The 17384-nt window shown below is 39.8% G+C and overlaps 1 protein-coding gene across 1 annotated transcript in view; it reads left to right on the top strand.

The window, feature by feature from the left end:
* Positions 1-17384, top strand: part of LOC126237522 (uncharacterized) — a 797357-nt gene that overhangs the window by 616227 nt on the left and 163746 nt on the right. The window contains exon 10 of the mRNA XM_049947691.1: positions 3474-3641. Coding sequence (XP_049803648.1) covers positions 3474-3641 — 168 coding nt within the window. The remainder of the gene's footprint in view (positions 1-3473; positions 3642-17384) is intronic.

Raw genomic sequence — 17384 nt, 5'->3', positions numbered from 1 at the left:
TTATTGTAGACTTAAAGTCAGCACAAATACGGAGATGACCGTTCGGTTTCTTGACACAAACTATAGGCGCAGCCCATGACGAAGCACAAACAGGTTCAATGACACCACTGTCTTGCAAATGCTTAAGTCCAGCCGCTACGGCGCCATGCAGTGTGTGCGGTACCGGACGTGTGCGCCGCAAAATAGGTGTGGCATTGTCTTTAACTACAACATGCGCTGCAAAGTCTGTGGGACAACCGAGACCATCAGAAAAAAGTTCAGCAAAATCGTTGCATAGTGCGGCAACACTGTCTGCACGGTCACTAGAGTTGATGCAAAGTACATTGTCCTGAATTGCGAGGCCAAACAGTTCAAATGCGTCCATGCCAAAAATGTTCGTAGTATCACTAGAGCAGAGCACATGGAAAGACACCGTATGTGTCGTTGCACCGTATGTGGCTTGCAAACTACACACGCCGAGAACTGAGATTTCCTGTCCAGAAAACGCAGTCAGTGTGGAATGCAAATGATGAAGCGGGGGCAAACCGAGCAAGTCATACGTCGATTTGTTCAGTAAAGAAACTGATGCACCAGTGTCCAGCTGCATGCGAACAGAATGTCTGCAAATGTTCAAAGTGACAAAAAGTTTCCTCACATTGCGCTGAATGCGAGAGGAAGTGTTTGGCAAAACCTGATTCTCACAACGAGCTGTAGAAGCACGTGAATCAGAAGGCTTTGAATAAATGGCATTAACATCCGTAGGCTGATGTGAATCATGGTCACGGCGGTTGCTGATGCGGTGACGCCCACACGAGTCACGCGAACGGGAGATAGGGTGTGACTTAGAATTTCTTTTACTGCGCACAGCTTGCACATGTCCTTTCTTATTACAAAAATAACACTGTGCTTCATGGGATGGGCAACTGTTCCATGGGTGGGCACGAAAGCAGTTAGGACACGATTTCAGTTTCTTAGAGGGTGCCCGGTTTGAACCACGTTTATGTGCGCGTGGCTGGCTGGGCTGGGTGGAAGGGCACTTGTTGTGCTGCGCTAACAGTACACACACCCGGCGTCACATCGAATGCGGAAGTAGCCGTGTCTAATGTATCTTGTCTGTCTACCAAGTCCACTACTTCCTACAAAGACGGATTTTTAAATCTGAGGATTTGTTCACGGATGCGGTGATTCTCCACATTCTGCTCAATAGCGTTTGTAATCATTATATCCACATATGAGCGTCCACACGAGCAATTAAAGTGACAATCAGAAGTTAGTCCCCGAAGGTCCGCTAACCAAGATTTATTGGACTGAGTAGGACCATGCTGGAGGCGAAAGAATTTGTAGCGTGCAGCTACCGCATTTACACTGTCACGGAAGTGGGAGTTCAAAGCATCAATCACTTCGTCGTAAGTTTTAGTTTCTGGGCGGGTGGTGGGAACCATTTTCACGAGCACACGGTACACCACAACTCCTGCGTCGGCAATGAAAAAAGCAAGCCGCTCTGTACCTGGTACATTGTATGCTGCGAAGTGTGCCTCGAGCTGGGCGACGTATTGCGGCCAGCGTTCAACGTCAGGATCGAAGGCACGAAACGGCGGCGCCATCGGCGAAGCTACGGTTTACACAAATGAAGGTCTATATAGCGAAAGGTGGGAGCACTCAGATACAGTCACTCAATCACACGGGGGTATCACAAAAAAGCTAAAGCAGTACCGAGCGAAAAAGGAAACGATAGGAGAAAAAACGGGAAACCTCGTCGCCAACTTTTGTATCCTGCCTGGGAGATGGCGCATGGGTAGGAGTGGGAAAACGTAAAATACGTCGGTACTGCAACGAGTGAAAGTAGTTTACTGGTGCAAGAAGAATACATGACTTTGCACGTAGGTGAGAAACCGAAGAGAAGTGTCCTGGCCGTCCGCTCTCGACGGAACGGGCCGAAACTGTTGTGATACTCGTAGAGCTCTCCACAGCCCCAGCTAGAGGGCGCTGTCGTCGTCATCTGTCGAGTGCTAACTTGACTGGCAACTGACCCGCGGCACCGTCACTATCGATACCGCACATATCTTTGAAGTCGCGAAGAAAGATGATCGTGGGCGTCGAATTGCTTTACCCGAAGAGGCGCATACCCGGGTACGGTCGTGGTTCCGTAGGCGAGCGCACACATTTTTCCCCGAAGACGTCATCTGTCTTGTGTCACAGAGGGCTAAATGTACTTTATTTGGTGATTTGAAATAATAAACTGTTTACTTACTTCTTTTTCATCTGTCTTGTTTTTGTTCAATTGCCCCTTATTCTATTAGATTTTAATGTGTTGGAAGTTAAAAATCTTCAGCTCTTTGGAAAATGGCTAGGCAAACATAGAGAGAGGAAAGTGGCAATGGATATATTCAAAATATTGTCAAGACAATAAGTAGAGTATTTTAGTAGGGTAAATTATAGTAGAGTAATCCAGACTATTAATTTGCAAGTGCTTCGGGTAGAAGGTGAAGCTTATTTGTACTTAGCTTTGTATGTTCAGTTATTGGAAAATTCTATAATTCACATCTGCATGTTAGAAGATGTCCTAAGTTCTTCCTATTGGGGTATGATGACATCCAATTTCCAATAGGTGAATGGGGTATCTTTAAATAAAACTCAAACAATATGTGTAATTTCATGTAATTATTTTATTAAATCTATCTTCTTAACTGCATTTTCATAAAATACACTTTTTTTGCTCTGGGACGCATCTCAGTCAGAATTAAGCTAATCAACAACTTGGTTTGTGTCTGTCAGTGAAGCGTACATATTTAGGGATTTGAAGTAGTACAAGTGTTACTGAAGATAACAGTTTGATTGACTTATAATTACAAATAATATTTATGAAATTATACAAGCACGCCATGACGCACATCACAAAATACAGCTGTAATCTGATTTAATAAATTCACACATTTTCCAAACTGAAACTCACATTGCAAGTATTTTTAACTACTAGCATTACAAGTAGACATTGATTAATTTTGGTAGTCTGATGGGAACTGGTGTTACCACTGCAATAAGGTCATAAGAAGGTATTTACTGAAAAATATTTCAGGGCTTTCCTATGGTGGGACTGGGCCCTGTATTGTCTTCTGCTGGCAAAAGTGTAATGTGCGTAATAATTTATTGTAACCAAAAACATTTGTTCTGATTACAACATATTATTTCATGCTATTCTTCTTTTATGTGAAGTTTCTTTTATTATTATTATTATTTTTATTATTGTTATTACAGGAAAAAAGGTCAGTGACAAAGTATTTGCATTATTGCATATAAAAATTTCTCCTGAAAAATTTTTTGTGCTCTGTCTCATTTATGTATTTCCATAGGGGAAGTTCCCATGCCATATTTTCACTTCTTTGCATAGAACCCTATGGCTTTTAATTTGTAGGGCATTGCTACTTTTATGGATGAAACATAATAAAATTACAATTATAACACACTGATCCAATCACACTTACAATGTTTGACAGGACTTCGAATTGGATCTGAGACTTTTCAATCGAGATATAATGAAGAAAGCTCTCCCTTTTCTGGTAGCAATTCTGGAACGAGAGACTAGAGGGTGGTTTCTGCATTTCAGAGAAAGACTAATCTCTGAGCTGAGATCAAAGAAATTGCCGGATGAAGAAATTGAGAAAGTAAGTACTGAACAGAAATCATTCACAGTGAGTGAAATTCAGTAATCACGATGTCGAGTAACCACAATTTATGATAGTCTTCCGGACTTTAGGGAAGGCGGGACACGGTTTTTAATAGGATGTGCGATCACCACAAATCGCAGCGCATGCTGTGCACCATGCTCGCGTGCCGACCACGAGTTCGGTAAGGAGTTCGCGCAGTAGAATGTTCCGTTTCTTCATCAGCACGATCGAGAACCGCCAGACGGTCGTTACTGCACGCGGACGTGTCGCGCTGTGCCTCCGTGACGAGTGCCACGTGCTTGACGGGATCTGACTGTGGTGAACGGGTAGACACGTCCGTTTGCCAAATATCTACTTGTTCTGAGAGCTTTTCAACCTGTACTCTTAGATGCTGTTGTGCATTATTATCCATTAAAATAAAGTTGGGGCCAAATATGTGTGTGGAGAGACACATGTGGAGAGGGAGTACAGTGTCACAATAACACTGACAGGTGAGTCTACTGTTTTCAAAGCTTCGGAGGTCAATATGCCCGTGCAACATTACGCCTCCAGACACCGTAACACACGGACCGTCAAATCGATCACATTTAATGACGTTCCCGGGTGCGTTACACGTTCCCACTTCTCACCATACGAGGGTACGTAACGTGCCCGGAAACGTATCGAATCTGATTATTTTGTCAGTCCGGTCGTTATGAAGTGACAAGGCGTACCGACCTCCGAGTCTCCGAATACAGTTCGACCACCGGTCAGCCTCATTGTGACGCCGCATGCCTTTCCCACGTGTGTCTTTTCAGGGGTGCATTTGGGCCTGACTTCATTTTTACGGACGATAATGTGCGACTACTTTGAACTGCACAGGTGGAGGAGCTCTCGGAACGAGAGGACGTTTGGCGAGTAGACCGGTCTGTGTGTTTCCCCGACGTAAATCCCATCGAGCGTGTGTGAGATGTGTTGGGGAGACCTACTGCAGGGTGTACACATGCAACTACGACCGTCTGGCAGTTATTGACCACTCTGCCAGTGGAGGAGTCGAATGCCCTACCGGAGGAACGCCTTACCGACCTCGTGGTCAGCCCTCTGCAGAATGTGCATTGCTGTCCGTGACGATCACACACCATACTGGGAACTGTGTCCCACCTTTTGTAATATCCGTGGGACCGTCGTACATCACGGTGACCTCACTGTAAGTATTGTCTTCAAATAAAAGTGTCATTTCTTGTATCTAATTGCAAATTAGCTTCAGTTACCTTGTGTACTGTACTATAGCAGTTTTTTCTATGTGTGATCCGAGTATCACTTGAGGTGATACATCATTGAAAAGTTACTTTTGTCCTCAAGTTTTGCACATCAGCGTACATTCTGACAGAAATTATATTTTCCCAGAGGCAGTGTCTTCAATCCCAGCAGTTGCTTTACCCATCTGTCTCACAAGGAGCATATCTGCATATCGGCAAATCTGAAAATAGTGGAAAGAAGTGCAGCAGGCGTCTCGTATTACTGTCTTGTCGTGCAGTGTGTGAACTGATCTCAGATGGAGCTCTGAAATGAGAAGCACCTTATCCCGTGATCTTCTAGATTAGCTTTTTATTATCCTCCTGTCAACTGTAATTTCAGACTCGTTCTATTTACCTACCTGTCCAACTGCTCTAGCTCGTTACCGATAAGAGCCACTTTACCAAGTGTGAGTGGCCTACAAAATACCTTGTCACTTAACGTACTATATACATTTCGGTAGTCTGTACTGCGATGACACCTGAGTGGCACACACTCTTTGTCCCGTAATCAGTATCTCGTACACTGCAGGAAGTTGGAACTTTCTCTACAATGTATGTTGTTCTATTATGATCTGTCTTTCACATTTTCTGGCTTCTCTTGTTGCCATTTTTGGTCCTTCTTCTTCTCCATTAGGTCTATTTACTCCTTTTTTTACAATTTCCTCTGTGATTGGTTTCTTTTGTTTGAAGCAAAAGTAAATCATTGGTACAGTAGCCCTAATTTTCTGTTTGCCATAAGGGCAATTTCTTTTTTGCAATTATTTTACTAAATGTTTGTTTCACATTACCAGTAAAAGTTCTCACCTGCCTAGGAGGTGTAATGGGCCTGCTTTAAAATAGTAAAGGCGTATCACAACAGCCACTGAGTGAAAGTAAAATGTTAAATGACTCAGCCTTTGGAAAGCAAGGGATGGATACTTATGAAAGAAAAAAAAAATCTTTCATAAGATCTTAAAATGAGAATAGATGTGTGCAGTGTGCTTTAATTGACAAATATTAAGGTATCCTTAATGGAAAGTCACAAGAAATATTCCAAAAGTAGCTAAGGTCTGTGTGGTGATGTATTTTTATTAAATAACAAAGTTTTTATTATTGGTTTTAGTTTCATACAAATCTACAGCACTAATTTCTTCAACACATCTGCCTTTGAAATGAACCAGTTGCCAGTGGTGGTTTTGACTTTCTTGTGAGCTTCAATCTGTTATCTACCAAGCCATTGTTTTAAGTGAAAGATGTATTAATCACTGGGTGTGAGGTTTGGACTGTAGGATGGTTGAAAATAGTGAGTTCTATCTTTTGCACTGGAGCAGTCTTCGGTCGTGTGTTATTAGGAAGGAGGACTACACTGACCACAGTTTTATGCACTGTCAGTATCTCTGTTTGGTGAATATTTCATAGTATGAATCACCTACAGTTGTTGATCTGTGAACCACAAAATCAACCAAAAGAAAGCTCTTCACAATATATGCTTTGCAACTGGCAGTAACAATGATTTTTTAGACTTTTGTTGTTTAGTTTCAGCCACTGTCAAATGACTACTTTACAAAAATAATAACTCCTATGACTTTTAAATGATCAGTAGATTGCATTACTTTCATCCAGTTTATTTCTGAGCTGCCAACATTTGAATATAAGTATACAGACTGTACATGTTGAAAATCCCTTGTGTGTAGATATGGAACAGTAGCCATACTTTTTTGACTGGAGTAAACAGATTGCTTGAATATTTTGCTGACAGTTGTTTTGTGTCTGTTTATTATTATTTATTTTATGGCCTTCATTGGACCACTGTAGTCAAAAATACAAGTTGTTACACAGGGATACAATTTGGCTCAACAATAACTTAATATGATATTTAAGTAATATAATTATTAACGTTTATTCTTATATGAAAGGTGTTTTACTCTTCTGTCTACCCAATATTTCTTCATTCTTTCAGATATTTTCTTTCTTTCTTCATTTGAGATCACTCTTCCTGTACTCCTGTTATTGATTTTCATTTGTAGTCTGGTTTGTGGGTCTTGCAGTATTCTGGTTTTCTCTGTCTTGTTTTTTAGGTCATCTACTGTAATTTGGAGTTCTTTTATATCTTTCTTAATTTCTGTGATCCATTTAATGTCGCTCTTGCTATTCCACAATTTTTGTATTATTTTTTTACTAATTCTGTTTTCTGGAGTTCTCATCAGATGTCCAAAGAATGAGATGCATTTCTTCCTGATCGTGCTCATGATTGGTTCTATTTTCTTATATACTGTTTCATTTGATGCTATTCTCCAATGTCCGTTTATTTTGTACTGTTTATTTATACATGTCCTAATTATTCTTCTTTCTATTTTCAGTATTCTGTCAATTTCTGCTGTATTAGTTGTTTTGAAGATAGTTTCAGCTGCATACATTATTTCTGGTTGTGTAACTGTTTTATAGTGTTTTAATTTTGCATCTATAGATAGGCTTTTTTTGTTGTATGTAGTTTTGGTAATGTAATTTGCGTAGTTCAGTTTTTTTATTCTATTCTGCCATGATGGCTTCTCATTTAGATTGTATGTTAATATTTCGCCTAAATATTTAAATTTATCGACAATTTTGAGTTCCTGTTCTCCTATTGTAATTTTGTTTGCAAGTGGTGGATCAGTTAGCATAATCTCCGTTTTTTTCAAATGATATTCTAAGGCCTACTTTCTCTGCTATTTCTTGTAGTGATTTCACTTGTTGCCTGACTTCTTGAACGGTGTTGGCTAGGAGAGCAAGATCATCAGCGAATCCCAAGCAGTTTAAGCTAATATCATCTTTTGCACTTCCAATTCTTATCATCTCTCGATTGTCCTTGTACCATTTTCTCATTATGTATTCTAGTGCACAGTTGAACAGTAATGGTGATAGGCAGTCACCTTGTCTTAAGCCTGTTTTTATGAGGAATGCTTCTGAAATTTATCCTCTAAACTTCACTTTTGATTGGTGTTGGTTAGAGTGAGTTGTATTATTTTAATTAGTTTTGGATGGAGTCCTAGATTTCTTAAAATTTTTAATACTGAAGGTCTGTGGAGACAGTCATATGCCTTCTTAAAATCTACAAATGTTATTGCCAGAGGTTTGTTCCGTTTCTTGTAGTATGCCATAATCAATTTTAAACTAATTATCTGCTCTGCACAGCTTCTCCATGGTCTGAAACCTCCCTGGTATTCCGCTAACTGCTGTTCTAATTGCTCCTTGATTCTTTCATATAGGATCTTGGATAGAATTTTGTATGTGCAATCTAGGAGAGAGATTCCTCTGTAGTTGTCTGGGTTGCTTTTAACTACCTTTTTGTGTAGTGGGTGGATGATAGCTGTGGTCCAATGTTCGGGGAATCGTTCTGTTACCCAAATTTTTGTCAGAGCCATGTGTAAGGAGGTTTTGACTGTGTCACTTGCATATTTCCACATTTCAACAAAAACCTGATCTTCTCCACATGCCTTATAATTTTTTTGTTCTTTAAGAATTTTTTCTACTTCTTGGAAAGTTGGAGGGTCTAGTTTGTTAGGTTTGGTTTTTACTGGGATATTTATGTTGATTTGTAAGAGTTCTTTGGGTTCCTCGCAATTCAGAAGTTTGTTAAATGCTTTTGCCATGATTTCTGCATTTTCCTTGTTACTGTGTGTCATTCTTCCATCTTCATCTTTCAGTATTAGTGTAGGGGCCTCATATTGTTATAGTTGTTTCCCAAAGATTTTATAGTAGTTCCTGGAGTTGGTTTTATGATAATTACCTTCTATGGAGTTTATAATATCTTTATGGAATCCTCTCTTGATTCTTCTAATATTTTGTGTGAATTCTTTTCTTTCATTTTTCTTCAGTTTTATGTGTTTGAAACTTTAACCATGCTTGGTGTCTATCTTCATGGAATTTGCCACATTCTGATGTCCACCAGGCATGTTTCCTTCGGGGGTTCAAGGGAGCTAGATTCTCTGCTTCTTTTTTAAGATTAGGCACTAGTTGTTCTAGATCATCTGTTAATTTGATGGTTTGTGTTATTTGTTGGTATTTATTATTTTTAATTAGCTGATGTGGGTCAAACCTCCCTTTTATTTTATTAGTTTTTCCGGTCCTCTTCTTTAACGGAGTGAATTTGATTTTAATTTTAACCATATAATGGTCTGAGCCTGTGTCTACTCCTCTCAGTACTTTAACATTGTGGATCTCCTTATGAAAATTTTTGTCCATACAGACATGGTCTAGCTGCCACTCCCCCTTCCTCCAGTCTGGATGTTTCCATGTTTTAAGTTTACTTGGCTTCCTCTTAAAGTATGTTGATTTAGATATTAGGTTGTGTTCTCTGCAGAGTTCTACGAGTCTTTGACCGTTTTTGTTCGTAAATTTATCTGAACTCCATTTTCCAATTATATCTTTATATTTCCTTTCTTTTCCCAACTGAGCATTGAAATCTCCCAATAAGATTTTTACATTCTTTTTATTTACTCTATTCACAGTTTGTTCTAGAAGGTCCCAAAATTTATCTACCTCTTCCTTTGTTTTTCTTAGACAATTTTTTTCGTTTGTTGGGGCATGAGCATTTATTATTGTATAGGTTTTATTCATTGTTTTAAAGCTTCGAGTCGCTATTCTTGGTGATACTGCTTGGAAATCCGTTACTGAATCTATTATTTTTATGTTTACTAAAAACCCTGTTCCGAAATAAATTCTGTATCCTTGTGATTCAAATGGGTCCTCTGTGGTGTTTCTCATTTCTTGGATCCCTGTTATTAAAATTTTTTATTTATTTAGTTCATCTGTGAGCTCCTTGAGTTTTCCGGTCTGAAGTAGTGAGTTTATGTTGTGTGTTGCTATATAATTTATTTGCTCATGTTTAATCTTCTTTTTGTGTTTTAGTGTGCATTTTGATGGTTGCAAACGCTCCGATTCGTTGCTGTCTTCTAGTTGACTACCCACCGAATCCGATGTAGCCTTTTCCTCCCTTTTTGAGAAGAACGGTGGAATTTTTTTCCTAAAAGACCCTTCCATTTTTGACTTTTGAAGGTTGTCAACCTTAGTTGGAGCAAGCTCCGATTTACAACTACGGTTGTTAACCGCAGAGTGTGTGTTTGGTCCGCGAGAGCTATTTTATTTCACTCAAGTCCGCCGGTAAACCGGTGAGGGCTTCCCTATCCGCCACCTGGGACGCGCCACGTAGGAGTATCACCTCTCCTCCTATTATGACAGCATGATGATGGCGTCCTCTTGGGTAAAATATTCCGGAGGTAAAATAGTCCCCCATTCGGATCTCCGGGTGGGGACTACTCAAGAGGATGTCGTTATCAGGAGAAAGAAAACTGGCGTTCTACGGATCGGAGCGTGGTATGTCAGGTCCCTTAATCGGGCAGGTAGGTTAGAAAATTTGAAAAGGGAAATGGATAGGTTAAAGTTAGATATAGTGGGAATTAGTGAAGTTCGGTGGCAGGAGGAACAAGACTTCTGGTCAGGTGACTACAGGGTTATAAACACAAAGTCAAATAGGGGTAATGCAGGAGTAGCTTTAATAATGAATAGGAAAATAGGAACGCGGGTAAGCTACTACAAACAGCTTAGTGAACGCATTATTGTGGCCAAGATAGATACGAAGCCCACACCTACTACAGTAGTACAAGTTTATATGCCAACTAGCTCTGCAGATGACGAAGAAATTGAAGAAATGTATGATGAAATAAAAGAAAGTATTCAGATAGTGAAGGGAGACGAAAATTTAATAGTCATGGGTGACTGGAATTCGAGTGTAGGAAAAGGGAGAGAAGGAAACGTAGTAGGTGAATATGGATTGGGGCTAAGAAATGAAAGAGGAAGCCGTCTGGTAGAATTTTGCACAGAGCATAACTTAATCATAGCTAACACTTGGTTTAAGAATCATGATAGAAGGTTGTATACATGGAAGAACCCTGGAGATACTAAAAGGTATCAGATAGATTATATAATGGTAAGACAGAGATTTAGGAACCAGGTTTTAAATTGTAAGACATTTCCAGGGGCAGATGTGGACTCTGACCACAATCTATTGGTTATGACCTGTAGATTAAAACTGAAGAAACTGCAAAAAGGTGGGAATTTAAGAGATGGGACCTGGATAAACTGAAAGAACCAGAGGTTGTACAGAGTTTCAGTGAGAGCATAAGGCAACAATTGACAGGAATGGGGGAAAGAAATACAGTAGAAGAAGAATGGGTAGCTTTGAGGGATGAAGTAGTGAAGGCAGCAGAGGATCAAGTAGGTAAAAAGATGAGGGCTAGTAGAAATCCTTGGGTAACAGAAGAAATATTGAATTTAATTGATGAAAGGAGAAAATATAAAAATGCAGTAAATGAAGCAGGCAAAAAGGAATACAAACGTCTCAAAAATGAGATTGACAGGAAGTGCAAAATGGCTAAGCAGGGATGGCTAGAGGACAAATGTAAGGATGTAGAGGCTTATCTCACTAGGGGTAAGATAGATACTGCCTACAGGAAAATTAAAGAGACCTTTGGTGATAAGAGAACCACTTGTATGAACATCAAGAGCTCAGATGGAAACCCAGTTCTAAGCAGAGAAGGGAAAGCAGAAAGGTGGAAGGAGTATATAGAGGGTCTATACAAGGGCGATGTACTTGAGGACAATATTATGGAAATGGAAGAGGATGTGGATGAAGATGAAATGGGAGATTCGATACTGCGTGAAGAGTTTGACAGAGCACTGAAAGACCTGAGTCGAAACAAGGCCCCCGGAGTAGACAACATTCCATTGGAACTACTGATGGCCTTGGGAGAGCCAGTCCTGACAAAACTCTACCATCTGGTGAGCAAGATGTATGAAACAGACGAAATACCCTCAGACTTCAAGAAGAATATAATAATTCCAATCCCAAAGAAAGCAGGTGTTGACAGATGTGAGAATTACCGAACAATCAGTTTAATAAGCCACAGCTGCAAAATACTAACACGAATTCTTTACAGACAAATGGAAAAGCTAGTAGAAGCCGACCTCGGAGAAGATCAGTTTGGATTCCGTAGAAATACTGGTACACGTGAGGCAATACTGACGTTACGACTTATCTTAGAAGAAAGATTAAGGAAAGGCAAACCTACATTTCTAGCATTTGTAGACTTAGAGAAAGCTTTTGACAATGTTGACTGGAATACTCTCTTTCAAATTCTAAAGGTGGCAGGGGTAAAATACAGGGAGCGAAAGGCTATTTGCAATTTGTACAGAAACCAGATGGCAGTTATAAGAGTCGAGGGACATGAAAGGGAAGCAGTGGTTGGGAAAGGAGTAAGACAGGGTTGTAGCCTCTCCCCGATGTTATTCAATCTGTATATTGAGCAAGCAGTAAAGGAAACAAAAGAAAAATTCAGAGTAGGTATTAAAATCCATGGAGAAGAAATAAAAACTTTGAGGTTCGCCGATTACATTGTAATTCTGTCAGGGACAGCAAAGGACTTGGAAGAGCAGTTGAACGGAATGGATGGTGTCTTGAAGGGAGGATATAAGATGAACATCAACAAAAGCAAAACGAGGATAATGGAATGTAGTCGAATTAAGTCGGGTGATGTTGAGGGTATTAGATTAGGAAATGAGACACTTAAAGTAGTAAAGGAGTTTTGCTATTTGGGGAGCAAAATAACTGATGGTGGTCGAAGTGGAGAGGATATAAAATGTAGACTGGCAATGGCAAGGAAAGCGTTTATGAAGAAGAGAAATTTGTTAACATCGAGTATAGATTTAAGTGTCAGGAAGTCGTTTCTGAAAGTATTTGTATGGAGTGTAGCCATGTATGGAAGTGAAACATGGACGGTAAATAGTTTGGACAAGAAGAGAATAGAAGCTTTCGAAATGTGGTGCTACAGAAGAATGCTGAAGATTAGATGGGTAGATCACATAACTAATGAGGAGGTACTGAGTAGGATTGGGGAGAAGAGGAGTTTGTGGCACAACTTGACAAGAAGAAGGGATCGGTTGGTAGGACATGTTCTGAGGCATCAAGGGATCACCAATTTAGTATCACAGGGCAGTGTGGAGGGTAAAAATCGTAGGGGGAGACCAAGAGATGAATACACTAAGCAGATTGAGAAGGATGTAGGTTGCAGTAGGTACTGGGAGATGAAGAAGCTTGCACAGGATAGAGTAGCATGGAGAGCTGCATCAAACCAGTCTCAGGACTGAAGACCACAACAACAACAGTAGGTTCATGGGTTTTGTGTCTGTATTGGTATAGGATACTCATGTCTTACTTGCCATAACAGTGAGGGAAAACAAATAATTTACATCTTGTTGAATTTTGTTGTTGTGGTCTTTAGTCCAGAGACTGGTTTGATGCAGCTCTCCATGCTATTCTATCCTGTGCAAGCTTCTACATCCTTCTGAATCTGCATAGTGTATTCATGTCTTAGTCTCCCTCTATGATTTTTACCCTCCACACTGCCCTCCAGTACTAAATTGGTGATCCCTTAATGCCTCAGAACGTGTACTACCAACTGATCCCTTCTTCTAGTCAAGTTGTGGCACAAATTTCTCTTCTCCCCAATTCTGTTCAGTACCTCCTCATTAGTTACGTGATCTACCATCTAATCTTCAACATTCTTCTGTAACACCACATTTTGAAAGCATCTAGTCTCTTCTTGTGTAAACTATTTATTGTCAGTGTTTCACTTCCATGCATGGCTACACTCCAAACAAATACTTTCAGAAAAGACTTCCTGACACTTAAATTTATACTTGATGTTAACAAATTTCTCTTCTTCAGAAACACTTTCCTTGCCATTGCCAGTCTACATTTTATATACTCTCCACTTCGACTATCATCAGTTATTTTGCTCCCCAAATAGCAAAACTCCTTTACTACTTTAAGCTAATCTAATACCATCATCATCACCCTATTTTATTTGACTACATTCCATTATCCTCGTTTTGCTTTCATTGATGATGCTCTTATTTCCTCCTTTCAAAACACTGTCTACTCCGTTCAGCTACTCTTCCAGGTCCTTTGCTGTCTGTGACAGAATTACAATGTCATCGGTGAACCTCAAAGTTTTTATTTCTTCTCCATGGATTTTAATACCTACTCCGAATTTTTTTGTTTTGTTTCCTTTACTGCTTGCTCAGTATACACATTGAATAACAGCAGGGATAGGCTACAACGCTGTCTCACTCCCTACCCAACCACTGCTTCCCTTTCATGCCCCTCGACTCTTATAACTGCCATCTGGTTTCTGTACAAGTTGTAAATAGCCTTTTGCTCCCTGTATTTTACCCCTGCCACCTTCAGAATTTGGAAGAGAGTATTCCAGTCAACACCGTCAAAAACTTTCTCTAAGTCTCCAAATGCTAGAAACGTAGGTTTGCCTTTCCTTAATCTATCTTCTAAGATAATTCGTAGGGTCAGTATTGCCCCACGTGTTGCAACATTTCTATGGAATCGAAACTGATCTTCACCGAGGTTGGCTTCTACAAGTTTTTCCATTCATCTGTAAAGACTTTGTGTTAGTATTTTGCAGCTATGATTTATTAAACTGATAGTTCGGTAATTTTCACATCTGTCAACACCTGCTTTCTGTGGTATTAGAATTATTATATTCTTCTTGAAGTCTGAGAGTATTTCGCCTGTCTCATATATCTTGCTCACCAGATGGTAGAGTTTTGTCAGGACTGGCTCTCCCAAGGCTGTCAGTAGTTCTAATGGAATGTTGTCTACTCCCGGGGCCTTGTTTCGATGTGCGTCTTTCAGTGCTCTGTCTAATTCATCAGGCAGTATCATCATATCTCCCATTTCATCTTCTTCTACATCTTCTTCCATTTCCATAATATTGCCTTTAAGTACGTCACCTTTATATAGACTCTCTATGTACTTCCACCTTTCTGCTTTCTCTTCTTTGCTTGATAATGGTTTTCCATTTGAGCTCTTGATATTCATACAAGTGCTTCTCTTTCCTCAAAAGGTCTCTCTACTTTTCCTGTAGGCAGTATCTATCTTAACCCTAGTGATATATGCCTCTACATTCTTACATTTTTCTTCTAGCCAACCCTGCTTAGCCATTTTGCACTTCCTGTCGATCTCATTTTTGAGATGTTTGTATTCCTTTTTGACTGCTTCATTTCCTGTATTTTTATATTTTCTCCTTTCATCAATTAAGTTCAATATCTCTCTTGTTACCCAATGATGTGTACTATCCCTCATCTTTTTACCTACTTGATCCTCTGCTGCCTTCACTATTTCATCTCTCAAATCTACCCATTCTTCTTCAACTGTATTTCTTTCCCCTGTTCTTGTCAATCTTTCCCTAATGCTCTCTCTGAAACTCTCTGCAACCTCTGGTTCTTTCTGTTTATGCAGGTCCCATCTCCTTAATGTCCCACCTTTTTGCAGTTCCTTCAGTTTTAATCTACAGTTCATAACCAATAGATCGTGGTGAGAGTCCACATCTGCCCCTGGAAATGTCTTACAATTTAAAACCTGGTTCCTAAACCTCTCTCTTACCATTATATAATCTATCTGAAACCTTCCAGTGTGTCTATGCCTCTTCCATGTGTATAACCTCGTTTCATTGCTCTTAAACCAAGTGTTAGCTATGATTAAGATATGCTCTGTGCAAAATTCTACCAGGCAGCTTCCCCTTTAATTCCTTACCTCCAGTCGATATTCACCTGCTACTTTTCCTTCTTTTCCTTTTCCTGCAATTGTGTTCGAGTCCCCCATGACTACTAAATTTTCATCTCCCTTCACTATCTGAATTATATCTTTTGTCTCATCATACATTTCTTCAATGCCTTCATCATCTGCGGAGCTAGTTGGCACATAAACTTGTACTACCATGGTTGGTGTGGTCTTCGTGTCTGTCTTGGCTACAGTTATTCGTTCACTATGCTGTTTGTAGTAGCTTACCTGCATTCCTAATTTTTATTCATTATTAAACCAACTTCTGCATTACCCTTATTTGATTTCGTATTTAGACTGACCAGAAGTCTTGTTCCTCCTGCCACTGAACTTCACTAATTCCCACTATATCTAACTTTAACCTATCCATTTCCCTTTGTAAATTTTCCAACCTACTTGTCCGATTAAGGGATCCAACATTCCTCACTACAATCCATAGAACGCCAGTTTTGTTTCTCCTGATTACGATGTCCACCTGAGTAGCCCCCACCTGGGGATCCAAATGGGGGACTATTTTACCTCCGGAATATTTTGTCCCAGAGGATGTCATCATCATTTAACCATTCAGTAAAGCTGGGAAAAATTATGGCTGTACAAGGCCAGGTCAGTCAATCATCCAGATTGTTGCCCCTGCAACTACTGAAAAGGCTGCTGCCCCTCTTCAGGAACCGCACGTTTGTCTGGCCTCTCAACAGATACCCCTCCATTGTGGTTGCACCTACGGTATGACTATCTGTATCGCTGAGACACGGAAGCCTCCCCACCAGTTGCAAGGTCCATGGTTCATGGGGGTGGGGAATCTTGTTGATAATGGCTCAGAATTCACAGATTTGTGTTGGTTGATAAGCATGTTTGGAACTCACCTTGCACATAGTTTGCAGTATTTAAACTTAATCGTAAGAGTCGTGTAAATAGTGATGGGTCCAATATGAGGAAATTAATCAGCCATATCACCAATTGTCAACTGACAATGAAATTATATTTTTTGGTCAAATTGTTGCCCACTTTCATCAGTATGGATACTGGGCCTGTACATCAGGTCTTTACTGTGCACATTTACATGGCTACTTTTGAAATCTGGACACCATTGACTAAGTTTTATTCACTCATTATTGTAGACTTACAAACTAGGCACAACTTGTGATGAATTTGAATAACTGTATAGCTTTTGACTTACATAAATCACTTCACAATACATGCTTTGCAACTGGCAGTAGCAACAATTCTTTAAACTTTTGTTGTTTGATTTCACCCATGTCAAATCACTATTTTATGAAAACAATGATATCCTTATGTTTTATACAACCAGTAGACAGCACTGCATTCATCCAATTGTGTTCTGAGCTGACAACATTTTGGAAACAATTTTATGTACATTTAGAGTTTTTTACTCAACACTGCATAATAACATTAATAATCTGATAAATGTATTTTACGTAGATGTATACAACTTCCCAGTGTGCTGTGGCTGCTGACTGATCGTGGTGGCTCGGAACCTTCTGCACTGCTCGACTTTTCTTTCAGCTGGACTCGAGTAGCTCATGTAATCGGTAAATTATGTGGGAAGGGAAGAAGAATCAGAGGCGTCAGATGGTGGTTAGCTTGGATTGCTAGAGTTATATAGAGAGAGATTTCACAATCAAGATGGAGTACCAATATCAAGGATTAAAAGTGTGTTGGGATATATTGTATTTGAGGATTTCTTTGCAAAAGCCCACTGAAATACAAATGATAGACAAAGCTGCGTGAAGCCATTAGTACCTTTTAACATCCTACAAATTTCTAAAATCTTCTGTTTCAAACAATGAAAACTCA

Source organism: Schistocerca nitens, chromosome 2, assembly GCF_023898315.1.
Source record: "Schistocerca nitens isolate TAMUIC-IGC-003100 chromosome 2, iqSchNite1.1, whole genome shotgun sequence".
In the NCBI taxonomy this organism is placed as follows: domain Eukaryota; kingdom Metazoa; phylum Arthropoda; class Insecta; order Orthoptera; family Acrididae; genus Schistocerca; species Schistocerca nitens.
The sequence above is the reverse complement of the archived record's forward strand: the minus strand, read 5'-3'. Positions and strand labels throughout refer to the sequence as shown.